Raw genomic sequence first — 14,081 nt, 5'->3', positions numbered from 1 at the left:
CACCAGCACTCTCTGGCCGAGACAGTTAAAGGCCTTGTAAAATTACAATTCCCAGTATTCAATAATATTGAGCCATGGCAATGAAAGTTGTATCAAACTGTGTTAATCCACAATGTAGATCAGGGGTCGTCAAACTGAGACTCAGGGGCCAGATATGGTCCTCCAAGGTCATGTATCCGGCGCTTGCTCAGGGTCAACCTAAGTCTGAAATGACTTGAAAGCAACAACACCAACAACAATCCTATCTCACTAGCCAAAAGCAAGCCCACACTTCCCACTGAATTACTGATAAATTTATATTTGTTTAAATGGTTCTTCATTTTAATTATTGTATTGTTTTTAAGTGTTTTTACACTACAAATAAGGTATGTGCAATGTGCATAGAAATTCATTCATACTTTTTTCAAATTATAATCCGGCTCTCCAACAGTTTGCGGGATTGTGACCTGGCCCTCTGTTTAAAAAGTTTGAGGACCCCTGGTGTAGATGCACCCTACGATGTTATTGGGACCGAGAGAAAGCCCTCTCTTGAACATCTTAATGCCAAGGGAGATTCATATCTTTGTCTCTTTTCCTTCCTCCTGCCCTTCCTTTTGCATTGCCTTGTGCTTGTGATGTTAAAACTGTCACCAGCTCCTGAGGGCCAGCACTCTATATCATCTAGGCATCAGCATGAGGACTATGTGTCCCTGCCAAAGCAGAACGTCTCAGTGGATTTTACAGCTTCATTTAAATTTGTGTGTCCACAGCAAGGATGAGTGTTTTAAGTGTCTAGCAACATAAAAGAAGACAAGGAGAGGGAGGAACCATACTGGAGATTCCCGGAGTTTTGCACCAAGAGAGAGAGAGCACACAAAGGGCAAAGTCAAGATTGCTTCCACCTTGTAAGGTGACTCCATTCCGACCCATGGGGCAGTTCAGTTTCTCTTGTCTTTGGTTTGTGTGCAATGACAGGCAACTGCAGTGACTCAACCAAAGTCAGGGGAGACTTGTCACAGAGCCTTGTTCTAACAAAGATGTCTGCCAAGTCGGGGATTGTGATTCAAATATTGTTGGCAGCACTTTTGACCCAGGAATCAATGAGATCTGTCCTCCCTTTTGCATTCAATGACAAGGTGGAGGGGGGGGGGGTGACTTTCCCTTTTTTTACCTGGATATTCCCATTTTCCCTGCTACTCAGCATCACATCAATAGTTGAAAAGTAGTTTTGCATATTAGCTGAATAAATGGTTTGCACAGAAGCGATATGAAAAAAAATATCATTGTGCTTCTCATGTGGGCTGCTTACCAACTCCTTTTGTGTTTACTTGCGGAACCTGTAACAACTATAAAGAAGACCTTCTTTTTTCGATTTTTGACCCCCTCCTGAATTGCAGTGAGAACAATTCAATTTCAGCAATCAGAAGCCTAATTTTTTGCTCTCCTCTTTTCCCAAGCCTGATTAATATTATTCATTTCTTCTGTGTCCTGCTGTGTCGAAACAATTTATGTTCCCCAGCCCAACTTTCCTGAGGACAGATGATTTGCATAAGAGCCAACAACACCCCAGGGGGAAAACATTTCTTGTACTTGGATAATTAAACGTTTACCCTTTCTAGACTCCCGGCTCTCCTCACTTCACCCTTTTGTGTGTAGATTTAGGAATACAGCTGGGGAGGAGGACAGATCAGAAACCCTGTGTCAGGGACATTAGCCAGAAGGCTTTGAGTGCAATATGCCAAGGGTTGCCATTTTTCCATGCTTAGGTAGTGGAGACAAGGGAATGTGGGCAAAATTGCTTGGCTCTGAGCCACCTGTTTCTCCAATGCCTGATGTCTTTCATAGCCACAGCCCCTATAGTCTATTTATTTATTTATTTATTTACAGTATTTATATTCCGCCCTTCTCACTTCGCAGGGGACTCAGGGCGGATTACAATGTACATATACAGGCAAACATTCAATGCCATAGACACACAACACATATAGACAGACAGTCAGAGACTATTTAACATTCCAACTTTTTCTGGCCACCAGGGGAGCTGTTGCTTCACTGTCCGTCTGTGACACTAATGAAGTACTTCCTCGTTCCCCGCATGCTTGCTGGAGATTTTTTTTATGGCCTCATAAATTCATTAAATTAGCCTCCCCACATAAGTGGTACCTAATTTTCCTACTTGACGGATGCAACTGTCTTTCGGGCTGCAAAGGTTGACAAACTGGCTGGAAGCTCACTCCAACCCAGGCTGGCTTCGAACTCTTTTCCCTTTTGCCATCACAACAGCAGCAGGATTACATTTTTTAAGGGTACATCTAGAGCCCTCAGTGGTGCAGTGGTTTAAAGCACTGAGCTGCTGAACTTGTTGACAGAAAAGTTGCAGGTTTGAATACGGGGAGTGGTGTGAGCTCCCGCTGTCAGCCCCAGCTTCTGCCAATCTAGCAGTTTGAAAATATGCAAATGTGAGTAGATCAATAGGGACAACTCTGGCAGGAAGGTAATTGCGCTCCATGCAGTCATGCTGGCCACATGACTTTGGAGGTGTCTACGAACAACGTTGGCTCTCTGGTTTAGAAATGGAGATGAGCACCAACTCCCACAGTCAGACACAACTGGACTTAAAATCAGGGGAAAACCTTTATCTTACACCAGGCAAGTGTTTTAGACTCCAACTCCCACAAATTCTAACAGCCTTACAGCTGCTAGGAATTGTGGGAGTTGGAGTCCAAAACACTTGGAGGGCTGAAGTTGGCCCATACCCTATCTACACTGTAGAATGAATGTGGTTTGACACCACTTTAACTGCCATGGCTCAATGCTATGGAATCCTGGGACTCGTTGTTTTACAAGATTTAGTTTAGTTTTCTCTCCCAAAGAGTGCTTCTGCCTCACCAAAATAAAACACCCAGGATTCCATAACATTGAGCCATGGCAGTCACAGTGGTGCCAAACTGTGTTACAGTGTAGATGCACCTTAAGGAGAGAATGTGTGTGCAGATGCTTCATGTTCTGTAGCTGAGTCTTGTCTAGTGTCTTACAAGCACAGAGAATTCAAAGAATGAAAAATGTATTTCAAAATATTGTTCACTGTAGAGCTACTTACAAGGTTACACATTTTGATTAACATTTTTCGCAATCCTTTCCTAGCAACTAAGTACATTGTTCATTCATGTTATTCTTTGTGGGAGGCATTTGGGATTAATAAGAGAATGACTACAGAAAATATTCTGAAGGCACAAGATCCCATCTTACATTGAAAGTTTAGCAGCAGGGTCAGCCCTGGTTCTCCCTTGGATGGGAGACTGTGTAAGCAATATTCCATTAGGCAGTATTTGAGAAGAAATGTGTGGCAAACCACCTCTGAGCACTTCTTGCCTAAGGAAATACTATGAAATTCATAACGTTGCCATGAGTTAGTAGGCAATTGAAAGGAAAACAAAAATGCCTGTGCAAACACAAAGGCATGGCATGCAATTTTAAAATTTGAGCTTAGGGTGCAAAAGTTCTTTATACAGTAACTATAAAATTATTTGTTTATCCAAAAAGGTAATTTTTCCACTCATTTAAAAATGCAATTAGATTACAGGCCAAGGAACTCGTTATAGATATCTCTATGGCTTTTAGTATTACTTTCAAATTGTGTATATAATCCTCAATGTTTGGCCACACAGGTATTCAAAACATTGGGGGACATGAAATGCTTTATAACAGAAGGGAGAAATGTTGACCACAGAAATATATATTGGATGGGGAGGAAGGGAAGAGGGTATCAGGGACTGGTGCTGAAGAAGTTGCTGTGCTAGCCAATTATGAGAAAAATATTGGCACCTGGGCAGGTAATCAGTCACCTGACTGCAGGGAGATGCTGAAGACTCAAGGCATGGGAGTGAAAATGATGGGAAGCGTAGTCAGAGTGTGCCGTCGGTGTTGGATTTTCCAGCCTCAGGAGATGAATAAGGCCGATGAATAAGGGAAACACGATACCCATTCTGCAGGTAAATGCTTTTAAAGAGATAGGCAAAAAGGCCAAGATTGAGGAAAGATTCTTAGGCAGTCTCTCCCCTTATAAGCCCCAATGTTCCTAGCTTCTTTGTCACAGTAGCCATGAAAAAACATACTTGAAAGAGATCCTTCAGACATAGTTGTATGACTCTGCACTTCAGAGAACCCTGAGTAGATTTACACTGTAGAATTAATGAAGTTTGATACCACTTCAGTGGCTATCTCTCATATTGGCTCATTATAACCCTATGCCCCATTCGGCCTTTTGACTGACCAGGAGTACCTCTGTCTTGTGTGGATTCAGTTTCAATTTGTTCGTCCTCATTCAGACCAGTGGAGCAGCCAAGCATCAGTTCAGGACCCGCACAGTTGGATATTTGGAACTGTATAATAGCTTGGGACCAAAAATAGATAGATCGGACTTCCCAGTCAAACATGGTGACTGAGGGCTTTGAGGTCCAACTCCTCATGGGAGAAGTGGAGGGCGCTGAAGTAGCCCAAGTAACAGCAACAGTGAGAAGAAAGTGTTGTCCATTATGCACGTAAGGAGGCATGGCCATGCATGGGACCATGCAGGTGTAGCCATTGATGCTTGGCCAACGTGGCCTAGTTGTCCTCCCAACACATTGGCTCTTGCTTTACTCCAAGGCGTGCAGATGGATATGGTGAATTGCCACTGCCCAAGTTCATTCTTGCAACACAGTCAAGTTGTTTGTGCTGCAATGTGTTTTATGATTAGTTGTTGTGGCAGGATATGTATGCGTGTTTTCAAATAATTCACTTAGGGAATTTTCTAGAGAATGCAAACTGAAACTTCAAAAATGGATGAAATCTATTGGGACCAAATGTTCATTTCCCTTTAAGACTGTTTTCATGCTATGCCCCCCCCCCCCTCTTTCCATCACAGAATCTCTTCTTAGGGACTTTCTCTCTTTTATTTTCAAACCAAAACACCACTTGTTTTCCATTTCCAAGTCTCCACTTGTTACCATGGCACCACAAACTGAACTGTTTGTTATCCCTGTTCTTCTCCTGTTCACTGTATTTGTATGCGAGTGAAAGTGTGTGAAAGGGCTTTGAGTTGAGTTCAGGATAACAAGGGCTAATTTTGAGCTTGTTGCCAGCACACCACTTCCACAGACCTTTCAGTCTTGGAGAATGAAAAGGGAGTTGTTCAGCAAGATGCTTGCTGCGTTGTTTCAAGACCATCCTGCTGGATAAAGCGGAAATGTGGGAACAGCAGCCTTGCAGATGTCTTTCCAATGCCTAAATTAGTTTGAGAGGCCACAATCTTGTACCCATATATTTTACTTACTTACTTACTTACAGTATTTATATACCACCTTTCTCACTCCTAGGGGGACTCAAAGCGGTTCACACATAAATACTGGCAAAATTCAATGCCTTACATTGGGCACTGATACGATGCCAATACAAACTATTACAGTAGTAAAACCACAATTAAACATAAATCATAATTAAAACAATACATCAACAAGCATTAAAATAATAAAACAATCTCATCAGTTGAATCGGCGTTCCAGTCAATGTCCCTCTAAAATGCTACATACATCTACTGTCCGAAGCCTGGTCCCAGAACTATGATTTTATTTTTTTTTCTAAAAGCCAGGAGGGAGGGAGCGGATCTTACCTCATTTGGGAATGTGTTCCATAGGCAGAGGGCCACAGCTGAGAAGGCCCTGTCTCTCGTCCCCTGGAGACGCATTTATGCTGTTGACGGGAGCGAGAGCAGGGCCTCCCCAGATATAATGCATAGTTAAAGCTTATTAGCAGAAAAGAACTTTTAACCAGAAATACAAATTTCTTGATGATTGATTTTAAGTCCTTGCTGTTGATGTAGGAGGTTCAGAAACACAAAGAGCAAACGCTGATGATAATTTGCAACAGATAGCTCTCACATCATGAGACGTACAGTTTGACCTGATGCATTTTCTGCTGCAAAACATTTATTGCTTTAGGACCAGTATTATATTTTTTGGCTGATTCAACTGTTATCCTTTTTGTCAGGAGCAGGATGGACAGGTGATTAGGGCTGCATTTTCGGGGTCTGCTTCTGCTATGAAAACCATGTGTTGTGAATGCTGGGAGTGCATCCATTGTAGGACTGTTGGTGTCTTAGGCAAGCAAGCTGGATAGCTATTGGTTTGGGTGAGAACAACAGGTTCCACAGTTTGCTCCAAATAACTTCCACTAGGGACCTCATCACATTAGTGAATTTTAGCGTCTTAGGCCACTGAGAGTACGGTGAGAGGACAGAGCCTGCTGAATGCCATCAGACAATGCACAGCTACTTCCGATGAGGCTCTGTCCTTCCAGTGTCCTGGTGGTTTGCTAGAATGCTTCCCAGAGAACACGGGAAGCTTCCCATGTTCTCATGAGAAAGAGGCTTCCCGTCTTGTCATACAAAAGAAAGAGCATAGGTGGAAGCAGGCATGTAGCCGGGGGCGGGGGGGGGGGGGGGCTTGGGAGTCTTCAGCCCCCCCCCCCCCCCGAAATTCTGATGGTGGTCCGCGAGAAGGCCTTACTTGTACATTATTTGAACTGTTATGTTTATTCATATCATGATCTGATCACCATGCATGGGGGTATTGGGGTAACAATACAAAAGGTTTGCTAGGGTAGACCCTCTTTCACTCAGACTCAGCCCCCCCCCAAATCAGACTCAGCCCCCCCCCCCCCAAAAAAAAACAACAAAATCCTGGCTATAGACCTGGGTGGAAGCCAGGCAGTGACGCTTCCCCCCTTGAGATGGGCAAGAGGGCAATGTAGGCAGTGTGGGGTGCAAAGCAATGAGTTACTTCGCCATCTGCTGAACTCCCCTCACTGCATACCAAATCCCCCTGCTATCACCCATAAATTGGACTTCAGTCTAATGAGGTCCTTACGAAAAAAAATAAATACATTTAGACATCTGTATCTGTGGATCAACAGATTCCATCATTCACAGTTTGAAAAAGTTTTTTTTTTGTTAAACCAAAAGGAACATCATTTTGTTAAACTGTTGTATATAATGGAGACTCAGCATCCACAAAACGTTGGTATTGATGAGGGTCTTGTAATTGAACCCCAGTGGATACAAAGGACCCAATATAACCATAAGGAAAAGCCTACATTTCCTCTTGTCAGTTTTTCTCAATAAAGTTCCTATGGGAAGCCCATAAGGAAAGCATGAAAGTAAGAGCTCTTTCCCATAGTTATCCCTCCAATAGCAGTCTCTGAATATGGAAGCTCAATTTGGGCATTTTGACTAATAGTCATTGATAAATCAAACCTCCATTATTTTGTCTAGACACTATATAACCTCTGTCCCATATTCTTTACAGTAATGGATTATCTGAACACCTATTTTTCCTCCCCTCTTTCAAAATGATTCTTAGAAAAGATGAATGGTTTTAAGGGGTTTTGAGTTAAAAAATGTGAAGAATATTCACATATTTCTGCATCCTTGATGAAAGAGGGCTGAAGGAAACACAATTTTTCACTCTCACATGAGAGCCACAGAAAGGGACATTTTTTTCCATGAAAAGAAACATTTCCAATAGTATGTTTGACAAGTCATCACAGCTACACAAAAACACTCATAATTTTGTCTAATGGGAAGAAAACTTTCAATTTCTTAAAACTTCGTATCTATATCTATACACATAATAAAAGTGAAAAATGTGTATATGTGTATGTGGCGGTGTCCACTTACACAGACAGGCTATAGTTCCAAGTGCTGAGAAGCCTCCAAAGGCATTCCCTCAACTGACATTGCAGGTTAGAGTGAGAGCCTTGAACATATAGCCCAAACCCTGCCAACATCCTACCAAAACACTACATCCCACCACTCAAGGAATGTTTTTATTTGGGGAGAATTTCATCCTAGATTTGATGTGTTTCCTCCACCACAGACAGGCACCCTAGGGTTCCTTGTGTGGAATTTGCATGACCCTGCCTACTGCCTCCTTCTTAACCCTTTCCTACCATTTCCTATGGCACACAGCAAACACATAGGAATAAATCAGCAACTGAACAGACTGGAGGGGTTTGGGGGACTGACTTAACAGGATGGAAGTTGTCGTTTACCCTGCATCAAGGCAGAGCATTGTGATCCCCTTTGATAACACATCCGGACAACATGTGGCATGCAGAACCCCCATGACCAGGGGGAATTGACCTTGATTTATAGGAGTTGTAGTTGACCTACATCCAGAGAGAACCCAACCAACGATGGACCTGGACCAAACTTGCCATGCATGATGGGACTTGCAGTACCTTCATGCACCTCCAGAGACCGCTTTGACCCCATGAATGAAGAATCAGGACCACACTTGACACACAAATAATCCGGGCACTAGGCCTGTTTGATCAAGAAAAAATTTGTTTCTAAAATCGATTTGTAATTGGGGTGTTTTTTTGTTTCGATATTTAAAATATTTACAAAACTTTCCAAAAAAATGTTTTGTTATTTACGAAATTTCGTAAATATTTACAAAACATTTTAGAAACAAATTTTTTATTGATCAAACAGGCCTAAATAAACTGAAACTCCATTTGCCTAGTTTCCAACAGACCTCTGAGGATGCCTGCCATAGATGTGGGCAAAATGTCAGGAGAGAATGCTTCTGGAACATGGCTAGCCGGCTGCTCCAAGCGCTGCTTGCCCCTCAGCAGCGCCGCCGACCGCCGCGACGCCCCCGACTCCCAACACAGCCCCTCAGACTGGCCGCCATCTTAGCCATTCCCTCCCCCGTCCCCCGCCCCTCCCTCCAGAGAATTGTTGGAGCGGTGCCTTGTGGGAAACGTAGTTCCAAGGGGCACGGGGAGGCTAAAAAGGCAGCTCCGAGGCACCAGAGACAACCCAGCCTCTTTTCCACTGAGCTACTCAAGCGGTGCCCTAAAGCATCATGGGAAACGTAGTTCTAAGGCACTGTTTGGGTTGCTAGGGAGGAAAGGGAGTGAGAGGAATTATTGGGAAGTGGAAGCTAATGGTGCAGTAGCAGATAAACTGAAACTCCATTTGCCTAGTTTCCAACAGACCTCTGAGGATGCCTGCCATAGATGTGGGCAAAATGTCAGGAGAGAATGCTTCTGGAACATGGTCATACATACAGCCCTGAAAACTCACAGCAAAAGAAGAGCCTGAAAACTCACAGCAAGAGCGCCATCCGATCGGCTCCGGCTGCTGCGCCCTCCTCCTCCTCCTCCTCCTCCTGGCACTTCCTGCAACACAGCTGGGAGGAGGAGGAGGAGGAGGAGGAGGGCGCAGCAGCCGGAGCCGATCGGATGGCGCGCGCGCTCCTGCGCCCTCCTCCTCCTCCTCCTCCTCCTGACACTTCCTGAAACACAGCTGGGGGGAGGAGGAGGAGGAGGAGGAGGGCGCAGGAGCGCGCGCGCCATCCGATCCGCTCCGGCTGCTGCGCCCTCCTCCTCCTCCTCCTCCTCCCAGCTGTGTTGCTCGCGCCGCCCCTTCGCGCCGCCCGCCCCATTTACTGCTGGGGTGCTTGGGAGTGCCGGATTGGCTCCCAGGCACCAGCAGCACAGCAGCCTCCATCCCATTAACGAGACGAGCTGAAGCTCGTAAAAAAAATGGGGCTGCTGTTTCGATATTTTTAAACCCTTCCGGGTTTGAAAATATGTTTTGAAATCGCGTCGGATATGCTAAAAATAACGAATAAATTACGAAAAAACGAATTAACGAACTAAAACCGACAGGCCTACCGGGCACCACCGGGTCCCCAAGCTAGTATGAGAATAAAATAAGCAAAAGACGGATATTTGGTGTATGTACACCAATGTAGGAGAAAACTGTCTTCTATAAAACCCTTTCAAAGGAATGGGAGTGTTGCAATCTGAAGCCACAATTATGTGCTGCTGTTAAACTAGGCCTTGTAGAGTAGTAGGCTGGTATGTCGTCTTCCTATGTGGAGGAGTTGGTTCATTGACTTCAGCAATTTGACATCCAGTCCATTAACTCCTCTTTATTTGGCTGCATCTATGTAATATTTGGTGATCTATCAATTGGTAACTCCGTTTGCACTGCCACCACTGTATCCAAAACAAAAGAAAGGAAAAATAGGATGGAATGGAATGGAATGGAATAAGCGGTAGATAGAATACAAATGGTGTGTCTTTAGCCTGAGCAGTTTTTATGCTTGGACATTATCCCCCATCATTGGCCTTTTAACATAGCTCTTCGGTTGAGTTATAAGGGTTGTTAAATATGAAGCACGCTTTAAAATGAGTCCTGTCTTGGCCCGCTTATATTCTGGGAGGTTTTGCCATCAAAATGAGATGCCTTGGCAGCAGGCGAGGGCTCCGTTTAACAGTGTCATTCAAGATTTGGGATCAAGGACATGTGGGAAATTTGAGACATCAGATAAACTGTGCATTAAACGAGGCTACAGAGTGATTAAGATGGAAGGCAAAAATGAAAGGAAGAGGAAAAGGTGCTGGAAATGTTTAACCATTAAATGTGGCCATTTTGCAGAAATTTAATCTCAAATTTTTAAATAGGACACTCTTAATTTGAAATTCAGAGTTGAGAGTTTGGTTATGAGAATAAAATAAAGAGTGAAGTCAAATGCTGATGTTATTGACTATTTATTTATCATGTCAGAAGCTAATTGAGGGTACAGTTGTAATGTATTTAAAAATCCAAAGTTCAAAACTTGGCATTATATTAAATGTGCCTTGACCAGTAGCTGGCCACTTGGAGTGCCCCTGGTGTTTCTATAAGAAGGTCCTCCATTGTGGCAGGGCTCAGGCTGCATTGTAATACGTGTTCTGTGGTTTACTCTTCTCCACACTTGCATGTCGTGGACTCCACTTTGTGGCCCCATTTCTTAAGGTTGGCTCTGCGTCTTGTGGTGCCAGAGTGCAGCCTGTTCAGCACCTTCCAAGTCTTTTGTGCACCGGGGGGGGGGGGGGGGGGGAGGGAGTTTCTCATATGGTATCGGCCATGGATTGACGTTCTGTGGTTTTGCCTGCCACTTTTGGGCTCTTGCTTGCTGAGGTATTCTCTTAAGTATCTCTGTAGGTCTTAAAAATATATTTCTTGATTTAAGGCATTGATGTGTTGGCTGATATCTGAGCAGGGCGTGGGTTGAAGACTTGGACTAATGTTTTAATTCAAAATGAAATGAACCAGAAATTGAATATGTGCATCTAAATTTTATCCATGATTACTTTGGGTCTCATCATGCATGAGAAAGGGAGCACAAGAGGAAGTAATGATGATTGATTTTAAAGTTTCAACAATCATTGAAAGATGTTTTTTAAATCTGGGTGGCACCTGGGACTGCACTTTGCCCATTTTCAATCCCTAGGATCACTGCCAATATAGTTTTTTTTCCTCCCCATTTTTTTTAAAGTGATGAAAGTATCTTGTTTCTGATGAAATTAGATATTTTAAGTCTTTACAAGGTCTAGGATGGAAAACTTCATTCATAATATAGAGTCTCGTGTTTTCTGGAGGTTTCTAGTGGTGCAAAACATCCATATTGGGGAGTTCATCCTACCAATAAGGAGATAAGGAGAGCAGCGTACTGTTGTGTCCCACAAACTCCAGTGGAATTTCTCCTTAGTAAGTGTGAATTTGATTATGGCCTTAATATACACATTTCCCTGCCCAATCTGTCACTGGAAAACATAACTCATCACTTATGCATTGTGATTTGGTAGTTTGACAGGAAGCAGAACTAGGAAGGTAGTTTGACAGGTAGGAGAACTTTTTATGGCTGTGGCATTGGACTGAGGGTTGCAACTATGTTGACAAGCCCTAAACCATGATGGGATGATATCAACAGACTGTAGCTCACCATATGTGCTCTTCCAAGGCTTTATAATCTTCTCATTGTAAGGAAAAGAAAATGAGAAAGTCAGAAGAAAGTTGTATGAATTTGTAATGAAGTCAGGTCTGTATATTATCAATGACTGCCTGAGGAATTTAAGTGAATGGAGGTTGTGAGATGACCAGGGAGGAAAATGGTATTTGGACACCAAAAGGCCAGCTTAACAAGATTGAAGCTGTGTAGCTCTGAAATAATTGATATTCTTGCCTTTGGAAAATCTCCAGAATGGATCTGAGGGTTAAGGTTAAAATTTTAGATGGAGAAAGATGCCTGAAGCGCAGCCCTTAGATCCAGGTAAAGTGCTGACATTTTCCTCTTGGGAGAAGAGAGGTGCTGGCTTCTAGAAATTGCTGTTCACAGCAAACCTGGGGAGGGGGAGACAAGATAGTTAAGTGACAAGATGATTTAGAATTGATATAAAACCATTTATTGAAAGCCCCTATTCTCTTTCTGAATCTGCAGGTGCATTGTGGATAACCGAGTGACCAGGGTGGCCTGGCTCAACCGCAGCAGCATCCTTTATGCTGGCAATGACAAGTGGTGTCTGGACCCACGAGTGGAGCTTATTGCCAACACCAAAACTCACTATGCCATCCGGATAAATGATGTGGATGTGTATGATGAGGGGCCCTATACCTGCTCTGTGCAGACGGACAATCATCCAAAGACATCACGGGTCCATCTCATTGTACAAGGTAAGATCTTGGTGAAGTCCACTCTGGCTATAGACTGCTCTGAAATCAGTGGCATTTCGTGGATTCTTTGTTAGTGGTTTGGTGGAATCGGTCTGGGTTTTAATCTGCTGATCTCTTCGAAGTACTGAATGTGTTGGGGGATAACTTCTTGAAACTTCACCAGTGCCTCCTCTTACTAATGGATTGAATGGGGACAAACTGGTGTGTAATCAGAGTATTTATTTATCGTGTCAGGAGCAAACCAAACAGTTGTATTGCATTTTTTAACAAACAAACAAAACACAAATTTTGCAAGTTTGGTAGTTGATTAAATGTCCTTTGACCAGTAGCTGGCCACTTGGAGTGCCTCTGGTGTTACTATATGAAGGTCCTCCATTGTGCACGTAGCAGGGCTCAGGTTGCATTGCAGCAGGTGATCTGTAGTTTGCTCTTCTCCACATTCACATGTTATGGATTCCACTTTGTAGCCCCATTTCTGAAGGTTGGCTCTGCATCTCGTGGTGCCAGAGCGCAGTCTGTTCAGTGCCTTCCAAGATACCTAGTTTTCTGTGTGCAAGGGGGGAGTCTCTCATTTGGTATAAGCCATTGATTGAGGTTCTGGGTTTGAGTAATCAGAGTGAAGAGAGGGGAGGCCAGGGGACAGTTCCATCTTGTCTCCTGGATATGCCATCAGTTGGGGACCCCTCCCTCCAGCACCAACTGCCATTCTGGGCCAGAGTGAAGAGAGAGGGGGCCAGGGGACAGTTCCACCTTGTCTCCTGTGCTATTCTAATAATATAATATAATATATTGTACATACATATAATATTTTAAATGTTATAATGTAATGCAATATAATACTAATACGAATAATATATTATAATTATATATTTATATTACAAGTAATATTACTAATAATGTTACAATATAATGATATAGTACAATATAGCAATATTTAATACTGATATTGTACTATGATAATAATATAATATATTGTATGTATATGTATGTAATGTATGTCTATCTATCTCTTGTAAGCCACTCTGAGTCCCCTTTGGGGTGAGAAGGGCGGCATATAAATGTCATAAATCAATCAATCAATCAATCAACCCCACCAATGATAGAATTGGGCCAAACTTCCCACACAGAACTGAGCTGAAAGGCAGATCAGGGAATAGTTTAAATATTTGAAAAGATGGCATAGTGAAGAGGGGACAGGCTTATTTTCCATTGCTCTAGAGTAGCAGTTCCCTATCTGTGGCCCACAACCTCATCATTACTACACCGTTGCCTTGAAACCATGCGGCAACAATAGCGACTGGTCTTGTGAAACCCTCTTACAGTGCTGAGGCAACAGGGATGTCAGGAGGGGAGAGACTGACTACCCACGAAAGATTACTACTACCACATCAGCTCTAGATTATTAAATATGGTTTTCTGTGGGTGAGCAGATGGCATCTACTGGATAGTATATGTTCTGTATCAGAAACTAGAGCTGATGTGGTTTATCCAATGCAATTTTCTGAACTGGCACCCCAAATGACCAAACTGCATCTCAAGTTGATCTGACCAA

General features: G+C 43.2%; 1 protein-coding gene across 8 annotated transcripts in view; it reads left to right on the top strand.

Moving 5' to 3' along the window:
- LOC132782807 (protein CEPU-1-like) overlaps positions 1-14,081 on the top strand; it is a 1,227,856-nt gene that overhangs the window by 1,002,846 nt on the left and 210,929 nt on the right. For all 8 annotated transcript variants that reach the window (XM_067470763.1, XM_060787738.2, XM_060787737.2 and 5 more), the window contains exon 3: positions 12,297-12,529. In XM_067470763.1, the coding sequence (XP_067326864.1) occupies positions 12,297-12,529 (233 nt within the window). The remainder of the gene's footprint in view (positions 1-12,296; positions 12,530-14,081) is intronic.

The sequence above is a fragment of the Anolis sagrei genome, chromosome 7, assembly GCF_037176765.1.
Source record: "Anolis sagrei isolate rAnoSag1 chromosome 7, rAnoSag1.mat, whole genome shotgun sequence".
Classification (NCBI taxonomy): domain Eukaryota; kingdom Metazoa; phylum Chordata; class Lepidosauria; order Squamata; family Dactyloidae; genus Anolis; species Anolis sagrei.
This window is presented reverse-complemented; position numbering and strand designations above follow the sequence as displayed.